Source organism: Galeopterus variegatus, unplaced genomic scaffold (assembly GCF_000696425.1).
Source record: "Galeopterus variegatus unplaced genomic scaffold, G_variegatus-3.0.2 Scaffold55, whole genome shotgun sequence".
Lineage (NCBI taxonomy): Eukaryota > Metazoa > Chordata > Mammalia > Dermoptera > Cynocephalidae > Galeopterus > Galeopterus variegatus.
The window spans coordinates 149,564-160,913 of record NW_007726166.1 but is presented as its reverse complement, the minus strand read 5'-3'; the positions used below and the strand labels follow the sequence as shown (position 1 = coordinate 160,913).

Here is an 11,350-nt window from a genome sequence, read left to right as displayed (position 1 = left end):
AAAAAGGACCCAAAAAAAAAAAAAAAAAAAAGCAGGTCTGACTGCCCTGCTCCTCTGCCAGAGTCCAGGTCACATCCACAGCCTGATGGTGGGTCTTGTGGCTGGCTACAGCCTCGCCCCTCTCAACCCCCAGCACGGTGCTTTCTCCCCAGACTGTTCCCATAGCAGGCGACACTGCCTCAGCCCCCGTGCTTGGCTCACACTGCTTGGAGTACCCCAGTCCCTGGTGGAATTGTTCCCTCTGCATTCCCGTCATCCCCTGCATTGCCCTTGGCCTACATGTGGAGACCTGAGAAGAGGCCCTTGCCCTTGCCGGTCAGTTCAGGCTGTCTCCCAGATGGTTGGCCAGCCCCCAGCACAGGCCTCAGTCTACCCCCTGTGTCCTCTGAGATGACTGAGTGACTGTAATGACACGCATGGCCCTCCTTTCCTTCGGATCCCAAGCCTCGACTGCATCCTGGCCTGTCCGTGGGCAGCTGATCACAGGTGCCCTTGGTGCTGGTCTTGGCTGTACTACACGCTTCCCAGCCACCAGGAGTCTTGCGTTAGGTTCTTTTTCTACAGTAAGATTCATGATCTTGAGGGTAACAGTGGCCAGCCCTTTACTTGTGCCCCAGGTGAGATTCTGGTGGCCTAGTGTTACATGTCCACTGGTGGCCGCTGAGGGCTCCCTGGCTCTGTGCGTGCTGGAAGTGCCCTGAGGGTCAGTCTGGTAGAAAGCAGAGGCCTAGGTCTCTGGCTGGGGAGGCCTGCATTCTGGCCACCACAGGGCTGTGTGGCTGTGGGTGCATCGCCTGCCTCTCTCACCCCACCCCCACTCCTGATGTGCAGAAAGCAGGGGACCAATGTCTCCTTTGCAGTGTCATTGTGAAAATTAGAAAAACTGGGTCTGGCACAAAAAGGCCCCCACCAGTTGGGAAGCAGGCCCCACTGAAGCCTGAGCTCCAGTACCCAGAGGTATCCACCCCACTCGCTGACTTTTCTTTCCCATCAGGCCCAACGGTGCCCTGGAGTCCTGCTCCTTTGCCCGCCACAATCTGCTGCAAACGCTGTACAAGGTCTAGACTCAAAGCCAGCCTCTCCCCATCCCTCACCTGGACCTGTGGCTTGGGAGGCACTCGGATGAACTGAGCTGCAGCTGTGCCCTCCGCTTGGACAGGACTCACCAGAGGCAGGGAGGGGCCTTTGTCTCGTGTCGCGTCAGTCCCCCGAGTACGTGTGTTGTGGTGCTTGTGCAGGTGTGCTTCCTGTCGGGATTTGGGTTTTTAATGTCTCCCTGCTGGACTGGCCCTGATCTGGTGTGGGGAGCTGGTCCCCAGGGTAAAGGGCTGCAAGCTGCTCTGCCATTAAATTCACCGCCATCTGAGGGGGCTCTGATGATATGTGTCTCAGGCTCCAGGCCCTGGTGGCTGTCCCTACCGCCTTTGCATTCCTGCCCCCCCCCCTTGGGTGGTACCAGAGTCTGGGGAGCTGCTGTCCATGTGCCATCCCTTCCCTCTGTGTGCAGTTGGGCTGTCTCCTGCCCTGCCTGGGGCTGCTCACTTGGCAGCTGCTTCTGCTTCCTGTCACCAAGCACTGGTCCTGCAGTGACTGTCATCCATGTCTGTGGGTGGGGCTGTGGGGTTGTCAGCAGAGGGCAAGCAAGCCCCTGGTTGGGACCCATGCCATGTGGACAGGAGAAGAAGCCAGTGAGAAGGTACCAGATTGTCCAGAAGCAGGAGTTGCCTGTGTCTGTGCCGGCTCTCCCCTGGCTGCTGAGGAGATTGCCTGTGACCTTGGGGCCAGGCTGGAGGGGCACCTTGGCAGGCCCAATCTCCTGCCTGGGGAGGGAGGGGGAGGGCCCCCGATGCCAGATGTCCATCTTGGGGCTGCTCTTAAAGGACCTCCTCGGGCAGGGCAGGGGAGGGGTGGGGACTGGACTGGGCAGGTAGGTGCCCTGTGACCTCTCTTAACAGTCTCATGCTTTCCCCTTTGTGCTGTATGTGTGTCTGGGCTGTGCCCAGAGCTTCACAAATAAAGTTGTGTTGCAGCAGCAGAGACTGAGAAACATCTTTTGCCTGAAGTGTGACATTCTAGGAGCCATGGTACATGGAATCCTTCCTCAGCATGGCACACAGGCCACAGTCTATGAGGGCAATAAGCCTGCAGAAGAGCCCGGCGCCAACCTTAAGTTGTCCTCTGGACAAGCCTCTCCCACTTGGGGCCCAGATGCTTCCTCTGCTGTGGGCGTGACAGCTGGGTGGGTGGTGCGGATGGGCAGTGACTCCTGGGGGTGGGGGTAAGGGAGGCATCCCTTTCTCTGGGCAGTGGAGGTCCTGAGTTAAGGCCTGATTCACCTGCCTGGCCACACCCCCACGACCCCACCTTAGGGCTGCTGCTCCTCTGGGTCCTGCGTTGCTCCTTCATTTATGGACATAGTTGGGCAAAACTCTGTCCATATCTCATCACAGGCCCTGCTGGCTGCACAGTCAGGAGCCCCTAGGCTGGCTAGCAAACTCACTTCATAAAGTTGGGCCTGGCTGGGAAATCACCATGGGATGTCTGGCTACAAGACCTACGGTGGAGGCTACCTCCCTTGGGTTTCTTATGGGGCAGCATTCCCTTATTGGGTATGGACCACGTAGGTGACATTTTTCTTGGCCAGGTGGCAGAGGAAGTACCAGGCCTGGTTCCCTTCCCCTCCATGTGAAGTGATAGAAGGTGGGTGCAGGTTTGTCCAACTCCAATCTGCCACCCTTGCCAGACCCTCTTCTGAGCTCCAGGGCCACAGGCACTGCCTTTGGGGAGCTCCCAGTATGGTTGGGGACCACTGATTGTGGTCCAGTGCAGGGATGGTGGGCAGTGAGGTGAGGAAAACCTTTGAGTTAGGGATATAAGAACTGAGTCTCGAGGTTCCCATAGGACTTTTCCAGGGCAGTATTTGATGGGTGGGGACACTGGGCTGAGGAGGGGCCTGTCCAAGATTCTCTGGCCTGGCTGTTCCCACCAGGCTGCATGGGGCTGGCCTTTGTTCCTGCCTGTGTAATGCATGTACAAACTTCAGCCCAGACTGAGAAGAGAACCAAAGGTCTCATTTAACCTCACCCACAGGCCATCAGTGCTCCCTGAACCCTCACAAGGAGGAGAATCCTGCTGGTCCCAGAAGTGGAGGCTTATGACTGGCCTGGCCCCACCTCAGTCCTTTGGGCTAGATCAAGAGGTCATGGTTCCTACCCAACTCCAGGTGGAGGGAAGGGCCTGGGCCTTTAACTTTGCTGCTTGCTGAGGAGCCATAGCCTTTGGAATTTTCCCCAGACTCAAATGCTTACACAATTCCCTAAGGCTCCAAATACTCCTTGTGAACTACAACCAACCCTAAGATTACACATGCTCCAGGTTCCTCAGGACCATGGTTCTGGGTCCTACATATGAAAGGCTCCACCAAAGGGACTTCAACCCACAGACTCAGGAGGCTACAGCAGCAATCCCATTCTTAAACTTAGACTAGAAAACCCCCAGGAAGTAAGGTCAAGGGTGCTCCTAGCAGCACTGTTTGTGATAGCAAGAACCTGGAAAACACTCACATCAGGCCAACATCAGGAAACTGGAGAATAAAATGTAAAGCCACACAACGAAGTGTACAACAGTAAAAAGGCATTGACTGCAACTCCATGCATAACATGATGAATCAGTCATGTTGAGTGAAGGAAATTTAACTACTACTGTAGTGGTTCAAAAACAAACTAGGGCTGGCTATTTAGCTCAGCTGGTTAAGAGTGCGGTGCTGATAACACCAAGGTCCAGGGTTTGATCCCCGTACCGGCCAGTGCCAATAAAAAGCAAACTAAACAACATGTTTTAAGCCTACATATGTATTTGATAATGCTATTATCACTTAAAAGAGCACATGTATCCAACAGCACATTAAAAGGATCATACATACGCCACAAACAAGTAGAAATTATCCATGGGATACAAGGATGGTTCAACATATGAAAATAAATGTAATAAACCACATGAACAAGAACAGAGGATTTAAAAAATCACGATTGGGCTGGCCAGTTAGCTCGGTTGGTTGGGTGTGGTGCTGGTAACACCAAGGTCCAGGGTTTCATCCCTGTACCAGCAGCTGCCAAAAACAAACAAACAAACAAACAAAAAACCCAAAACTTAGAACTAATAATCATAGAATTACCACTTGTTCTAGCAATTCCACTTCTAGGCATATACCCCAAAGAACTGAAAGCAGAGACTCAAATAGATACTTGTGTGCACTAATGTTCACAGCAGCATTATTCACAGCAGAACAATAGCCAAAAGGTGGGAACAACCCCAGTGTACACCCACAGATGAGTGGATTAAACAACATAGTACCCACACACACAATGGAATATTTACTCAGCCATAAAGAGAAATGAAATTCTTTTTATGAGATATGGTTCAACATGGATGAGCCTTGAAAACATTATAAGTGAAATAATCCAGACACAAAAGGACAAATGCTATATAATGACATGTAGAAGAGGTATCTAGAATAGGCAAATTCATACAGATGAAACCGAGGTTACTAGGGGCTGGGGGAAGGTAGAATGCGGAATAACTAATCAGTACAGAGTTTCTGGGATGATGAAAAATTGCTGGAAATGGGTAGTGGTCATGGTTGCACAGCATTGTGAATGTACCTAATGTCACTGAATTGCACACTTAAAATGGTTAAAATAGTAAGTTTTATGTTGAATGTATTTTACCGCAATTAAAAGTCATAAATGTAAAGGACAAAATTAGGGCCAGCCCGGTGGCGCACTACTATAGTGCGCCGCTTGGGAAGCGCGGCGGCGCTCCCGCCGAGGGTTCGGATCCCACATACAGACCGGTTCCCGCTCACTGGCTGAGCGAGGCGCGGGGGCAACGCCGAGGGTTGCGCTCCCGCTGACGGTCCTGGTCCGGTACGGGGGCGACACTGAGGGTTGCGATCCGTTGCCAGACACGGAAAAAGACAAAAAGGAAAAAAAATAAATAAACAAAATTATAGAACTTTTAGGCCTTGGGAGTAGTAAGGAAAAGATGACTATGTTAACCTCCTCTGTTTACCATTATTGTGGTATATTCATACAGTGGATAACATGCAGCAATGAGAACAAGCTTCCGTTTATCAAAATACTTCATTATAAAAAAGAAAAAAGCAGACCAACTCTATGTCGGTTCCACTGTATTTCAATTCCCTACCTTATTGCCTGCCTCTGGCACAGTTCTCCCTCCTCTGCCCCATGTCACTGTTGTGGTACATTTATAGACTGGGACACTGGCATGCATGCTATATAAAAATGAAAATGAGCAAATTAAAATATAGGGATGGCCGGTTGGCTCACTTGGGAGAGTGTGGTGCTGACAACACCAAGCCAAGGGTTAAGGTCCCCTCACCAGTCATCTTTGAAAAAAACCCCAAAAAACAAAAAAACCCCCACATCATTAAGGGAATAAAAAGGCAAGTCACAGATAGGGAGAAAATAACTGATATGTGTGTGTGTGTGTGTGTGTGTGTACTATCCAGGATATACAGAGATTCTACAAATTAATAAAAAAACTCAACAACTCAATAGAAAAATAAGCAAAAATAGACTAGCTGTTTTGCTCACTTGGGAGAGCACGGTGCTGATAACACCAAGGTCAAGGGTTTGGATCCCCCATACCAGCCAGCCACCAAAAAATACAAAATAAAACACAGGAAAAATAAGCAAAAGGCTCATATGGGCACTCCACAAAAAAAGCATGTTAAAAAGTGCTTAATTTCATTAGTTTTCAGAGAACCACACATGAAAAGCACCATGTGATACCATTATGCCCTCGCTGGAATGGCTAAAATACAAAAGACAAATAATACCAAGCGTTGGTGAAGATGCGGAGCAACTGGAACCGTCATATGCTGCTGGCGAGTGTGTACATTGGCACACCCATGTTAAGAAACTGTTTGGCAGTATCCATTGAACTGAAAATAAGCATACCCTCAGCCTAGCAAGTGCACTCCTAGGTATGTCACAGCAGAAATGGCTACATATGTTCATCGAAAGACATGTACAAACACAGTAAGCAGCACTTTTCATGATAGCCCCACACTGGAAACAACCCAAATGTCCATCAACAGTGGAACTATTGTGAATGTACCTAAGGTAAATTGTGGCACAGTGAGGAACCAAGATGGTGGGAGTGGACGACGTCTGCCCAAGCAGGAAGGAACATTTTAGCATTGACATTAGACTTGCCAGCTCAAGATGGTTAAAAAAGAAAAAAGCAGACCAACTCTATGTCGGTTCCACTGTATTTCAATTCCCTACCTTATTGCCTGCCTCTGGCACAGACCGTTCTCCCTCCTCTGCCCCATGTCACTGTTGTGGTACATTTATAGACTGGGGCACTGGCATGCATGCTATATAAAAATGAAAATGAGCAAATTAAAACTGAATCAAAACATGGATGAATGTCACATACTATTGAGTGAAAAGAGCCACACTCACAAGAGCACGCATTGCAGTTCCATTGACAGAGAATTTGCTGACTGAGAGAAAGCATGTGCAGACGTTTTTGTTTTTTTTTTAACCAGAAATAGTGTGGGTAAAAAAAAAAAGCTAAACAAAATGAATAATAAAAGATGCAATTCCATCAGAAATGCGGATGTGAGAGATTGTAGGATACACATGTTTGCTATAATTTGGATGTACTATTTCATTTTTTAATGCCTGAGAAGACATGTATTTGGATATTCCTTGCAATATTGTTTGTAATAGTAAAAAACTGGATGCAACTGAAATGTCCAAGATTTATGGCTAAGTAAATGTGGTACATTTATATAATGGAATACTATACAATGGTCAAAATGGAAAGGAATCAACTTGGGTAACTCCTAATCTGATGTTGAGTGAGAAAAATTTGCAGAATACTATATATACAGCATTAAACAATGTTTGTGAATGTATAAAGCACAAGCAAAAAGGAAAGGGCTAAGTGTGCTTGAGCACCTACTGTGTGCCAGCTGCCTACCTTAAACACTCTACTATGAGCTCGTTTCTAATATGTGTTTTTCAGAGACGAGGAAACTGAGGCTCAGTGAGGGGCATCCCTGCCCACAGTCCCACGGAGCCGGGAGGGAGCCCAGGGCTGCTGACCCGCAGGTGGGCTCCTCGTGGCCCCTCCCTGCCGGCCACCAAGGACTCTGGCCTGGGCCACGTTCCCTGTAACTCCAGCCACTGCTCCTACTCCCCACCCCTCCTTCACCTCAGCCTGGGGAAGCCCAGCTCTGCCGGGCTGCGGACAATGCCTCCCTTTCAGCCCTGTCCTGGCTGCCAGGCCTGCGGGCCAAGGAGGGGGGCTCCCACCAGCGTCCAGGCAGGGACTGTCACGTCGCCGGCCTTTCCCTTGTACTGTGCCTCCAGGCTGGACTGGCGGTTTGAGGCGGCATGGAGGGGTGAGTCTTTGGGCCTTGAAGATGCGAGGGGGGCTTAGAGCAGCTGAGTGGCCCCAGACAAGGCCCTGCTACTCTCTGGGCCTCTCAGAGACTGGCAGATGAGGGCTCTGGGAACCTCCTGGGCCTCACAGAGACTGGCAGACGGGGGCTCTGGGGACTTCTGGGCCTCAGATTCTCCAAGGGTCTCCATAGGGTGTATGGGAACATGGCCGCTCCCATTGATTAGTCCTCTAAGGGCTTGTCTGAGAGCTCAGCAGCAGCCCTCTGAGCCCTGGATGCTTCAGAGATCTGTCCTCATGGGTCCCCTCCCTGGCCTACCCTGAGCCACAACCTTCACCAAGAGCTCCAAAGCAGGGGCTGGATGCTGGGATCCAAAGGAGACCCGAAAACAGACAGTGACAACCCAGTGAGCAGGAAGGGGGCCGGCCCAGGGGTCAAGAAAGGCTGCTCAGAGGCTGCGTGTGACACCAGCTGAGAACGGGGTGAGTTAGGTGACGTAGGCAGCAAGGAGGGAGCTCTGGGCCTGTCTGGTGAATCAAAGCTGTTCCAGGTGTGCTCACAGCAGGGGAGCCGAGGGTGACACTGAAGAATCTGAGCAGATTCTGGCTGAGAAATCAGGAGTCAGGACTTTCCACCAAAGGCAGAGGGGAGGTGCTGGCGAATTTACAGTCGGGGGTGTCACGGTCCCATCTGTGATTTGGAAAGTTCTTTCCGGTGCTGGCTGGTGAATGGAGCATAGGGGAGGCCAGGAGAGCCACAGTGGCAGCAGCTGTCCCTAAGAAGAGGTGGGCAGTGGCTGTTATTGTGAGGTGAAAGGGTCTGACTGAGGGATGGATAGGTGGAAGCATGGATGAATGGCTGAATGGAAGGATGGATGAATGGGTGAATGGATGGGTGGATGGAAGGAAGGATGTATGGGCGGGTGTGTGGATGGACAGATGGATGAATGAGTGGATGGGTGGATAGGCGGATGGATGGGTGATGGACAGGTGGACAAGTGAGTGATACACCTTGCCCAAAGCACAGCCCAAAACCCATACCCTCACATCCCTCCATCCCAGTCCAGGCCAGCTGGGTTGTACTAAGGTGAAGGGCGGACATAAGGGAAATAAATACAGAAGAAAGAAGCAGCCCGAGCCACCTGCTCACCATGCCAGTGTGGCTCTGACCAGCCATTAAGGCTCACTCAGGGACCTCAGACCCCCAACACCTGAATCTGCCAGTCTTGCTCATAATTCGGTCCAGGCCTGGGTCTTTCCCTCCCACTGCCAGGCTGTCCTCTCAAGGTGGGTGCCACTGTGCTCCCTGTCACCAGAGAGATGGCACTGTATCTGTCAGAGAACAGGCTGCTCCTCCTCCTCTCCCTGGACCAGAGCCTCACCACAGCCTGGTACATGCTCTGAACTCCAGAGTCATTGTCAAATTCAGCAAGTCCTCACTGAGCCACTAGACAGACAATCAAAGAGAATCATCGGGTCACCTTTCTGCGCCTTGGTTTCCTACAGTGTAAAGCAGGACTAACAGTAGTTCCCTCACTGCACAGGGGTGGGCGTTTGGGGCGAGGGCAATAGCACTTTCCTGGGCCCAAAGGAGGAAGGCTCCGAGGAGCTCTGGGGGCAGGAGCTACACTGGCTGGGGCCCGGTGAGGGACAGTGTAAGGCCCCTGCGCCTGTGGACAGCCAACTATCCCTCCCTCTACCAGGCCCCAGAGTTCCACCCCTGCCTCTTTGGGGCTGCTGCTGCTTCTGCTGCTGCCACTGGGCCCAGCTTGGTATGTGGCTGCCCAACGCTGCCCACAGACCTGCATCTGTGACAACTCCAGGCGGCACGTTGCCTGCCGGCACCAGAATCTCACCGAGGTGCCGAATGCCATCCCTGAGGTCAGCAGGGCCGGAGAATGGGCACAGGTGGCAGTGGGGCAGGGCGGGGGCAGCAGTGGGTGGAGCCTGGCTGGACATCAATAGATCTGCCCCTGCCGGGCTAGGAGACCCTAGGAGGTTACTTCTCTCTGAGCCTCAGTCTTCACATCTGTAAAATGGGAATAATAATAACCAATAACAGGAAGATAATCTACTTAAAATCCTTACTGTGTGACTGGGATAAGTAGGTGATCTATAAATACAGTCATGTGTCAGCTAACGATGGGGTATGTTCTGAGAAATACATTGTAGGCAATTTTATCATTGTGGGAACATGGAGTTTACTTACACAAGCCTAGCTGGTCTAGCTGACTACACACTGTGGTATAGCCTATGCTCCTAGGCCACCAACCTGTACAGCATGTTGCTGTACTGAATACTATAGCAATTGTAACACAATGGTAAGCATCTGTGTATCTAAACATAGAAATGATGGGCTGGCCGTTTAGCTCAGTTGGTTAGAGAGTGGCGCTGATAAATAGAAATGGTACGGTAAAATACAATATAAAAGATAAAAAATGGAGGGCCGGCCCATGGCTCACTCGGGAGAGTGCGGTGCTGACGACAACAAGGCCCCGGGTTCGGATCCCATATAGGGATGGCCGGTTTGCTCACTGGCTGAGCGTGGTGCTGACAACACCAAGTCAAGGGTTAAGATCCCCTTACTGGTCATCTTAAAAAAAAAAAAAAAGATTAAAAAATGGCACATCTGTATAGGGCACTTAACATGAATGGAGCTGGCAGGACTGGAAGTTGCTCTGGGTGAGTCAGTGAGTGAGCGGTGAGTGAACGAGGGCTTGGGACATTACTGCACACACAATAGACTTTATAAACACTGTATGCTTAGGCTACACTAAATTTATAAAAAAATAAAGTAATTGCACTACGACATTACGATGGCTACGACTTCACTAGGTGATAGGAGTTTTTCAGCTCCATTATACTCTTACAGGACCACCATCGGAGGAGGGTACTTGAAAATGATCATAGATTGTACCACGAAGGTCAAGTGTTCAGATCCCCACTGGCCAGCCACCGAAAAAAGAAAAATAAAAGTTCATGGAAACATTCGTATTATCTTTTTTTTCTTTTTGGTGGTTGGCTAGTAACGGGATCCGAACCCTTGACCTCGGTGTTATCGACCCTGGGATCTAACCAACTGAGCCAACAGTCCAGCCCTGTCTATTTTTCCATGAACTTTTTGAAATACCCTCGTATATGGGGTCCATCGTGGATGCAGCATATGGCTGCATTGAATTCTTTACAGACCCTGCGGCAGAAATGTGGGGATGTGGTAGGATACCACATGGGCTCTGCCCTGTGAAGTCATGAGCTAGTGGGGTAAACAGGCAGTGATAGTACAGTGTGAAAGATGCCACAGTGGGGTTGCCTAGGTGGCTGGGAGGAAGGCTTCCTGGAGGAGGTGTCAGGGAGCAGGATGAAGAGAAATGGACAGGTGAGGGGACAGAAGAACGTCTTAGGTGAGGGAGCAGCACGTGCAGAGGCCACGGCCCTGTGCCCTCAGCCTCCCTTCCCCTACCTGCCCCTAGCTGACCCAGCGGCTGGACCTCCAGGGCAACATGCTGCAAGTGATCCCTGCAGCTGCCTTCCAGGACCTGCCTCATCTCACACATCTGGACCTGCGGCACTGCCAGGTGGAGCTGGTGGCCGAGGGCGCCTTCCGCGGCCTGGGCCGCCTGCTGCTCCTCAACCTGGCCTTCAACCGCCTGAGCGCGCTGCCCCAGGAGGCGCTCGACGGGCTGGGCTCGCTGCGGCGGCTGGAGCTGGAGGGGAACAGGCTGGAGGAGCTGCGGCCGGGGACGTTCGGGGCCCTGGGCGCTCTGGCCACGCTGAACCTGGCCCACAACGCCCTGGTCTACCTGCCCGCCATGGCCTTCCAGGGGCTGCTGCGCGCCCGCTGGCTGCAGCTGGCACACAACCCGCTCAGCGTGCTGGCCCCCGAGGCCCTGGCGGGCCTGCCCGCCCTGCGCCG

The 11,350-nt window shown here is 51.6% G+C and overlaps 2 protein-coding genes across 3 annotated transcripts in view; both read left to right on the top strand.

Moving 5' to 3' along the window:
• Positions 1-2,035, top strand: part of RANGAP1 (Ran GTPase activating protein 1) — a 34,314-nt gene extending 32,279 nt beyond the window's left edge. For both annotated transcript variants that reach the window (XM_008574084.1, XM_008574077.1), the window contains one exon: positions 995-2,035. In XM_008574084.1, coding sequence (XP_008572306.1) covers positions 995-1,064 — 70 coding nt within the window. In that variant the 3' untranslated portion in view covers positions 1,065-2,035. The remainder of the gene's footprint in view (positions 1-994) is intronic.
• Positions 2,036-7,365: 5,330 nt separating this feature from the next.
• CHADL (chondroadherin-like) overlaps positions 7,366-11,350 on the top strand; it is a 7,371-nt gene continuing 3,386 nt past the window's right edge. The window contains exons 1-3 of the mRNA XM_008574447.1: positions 7,366-7,438; positions 9,141-9,318; positions 10,908-11,344. Of these exons, the coding sequence (XP_008572669.1) occupies positions 7,431-7,438; positions 9,141-9,318; positions 10,908-11,344 (623 nt within the window). The 5' untranslated portion in view covers positions 7,366-7,430. The remainder of the gene's footprint in view (positions 7,439-9,140; positions 9,319-10,907; positions 11,345-11,350) is intronic.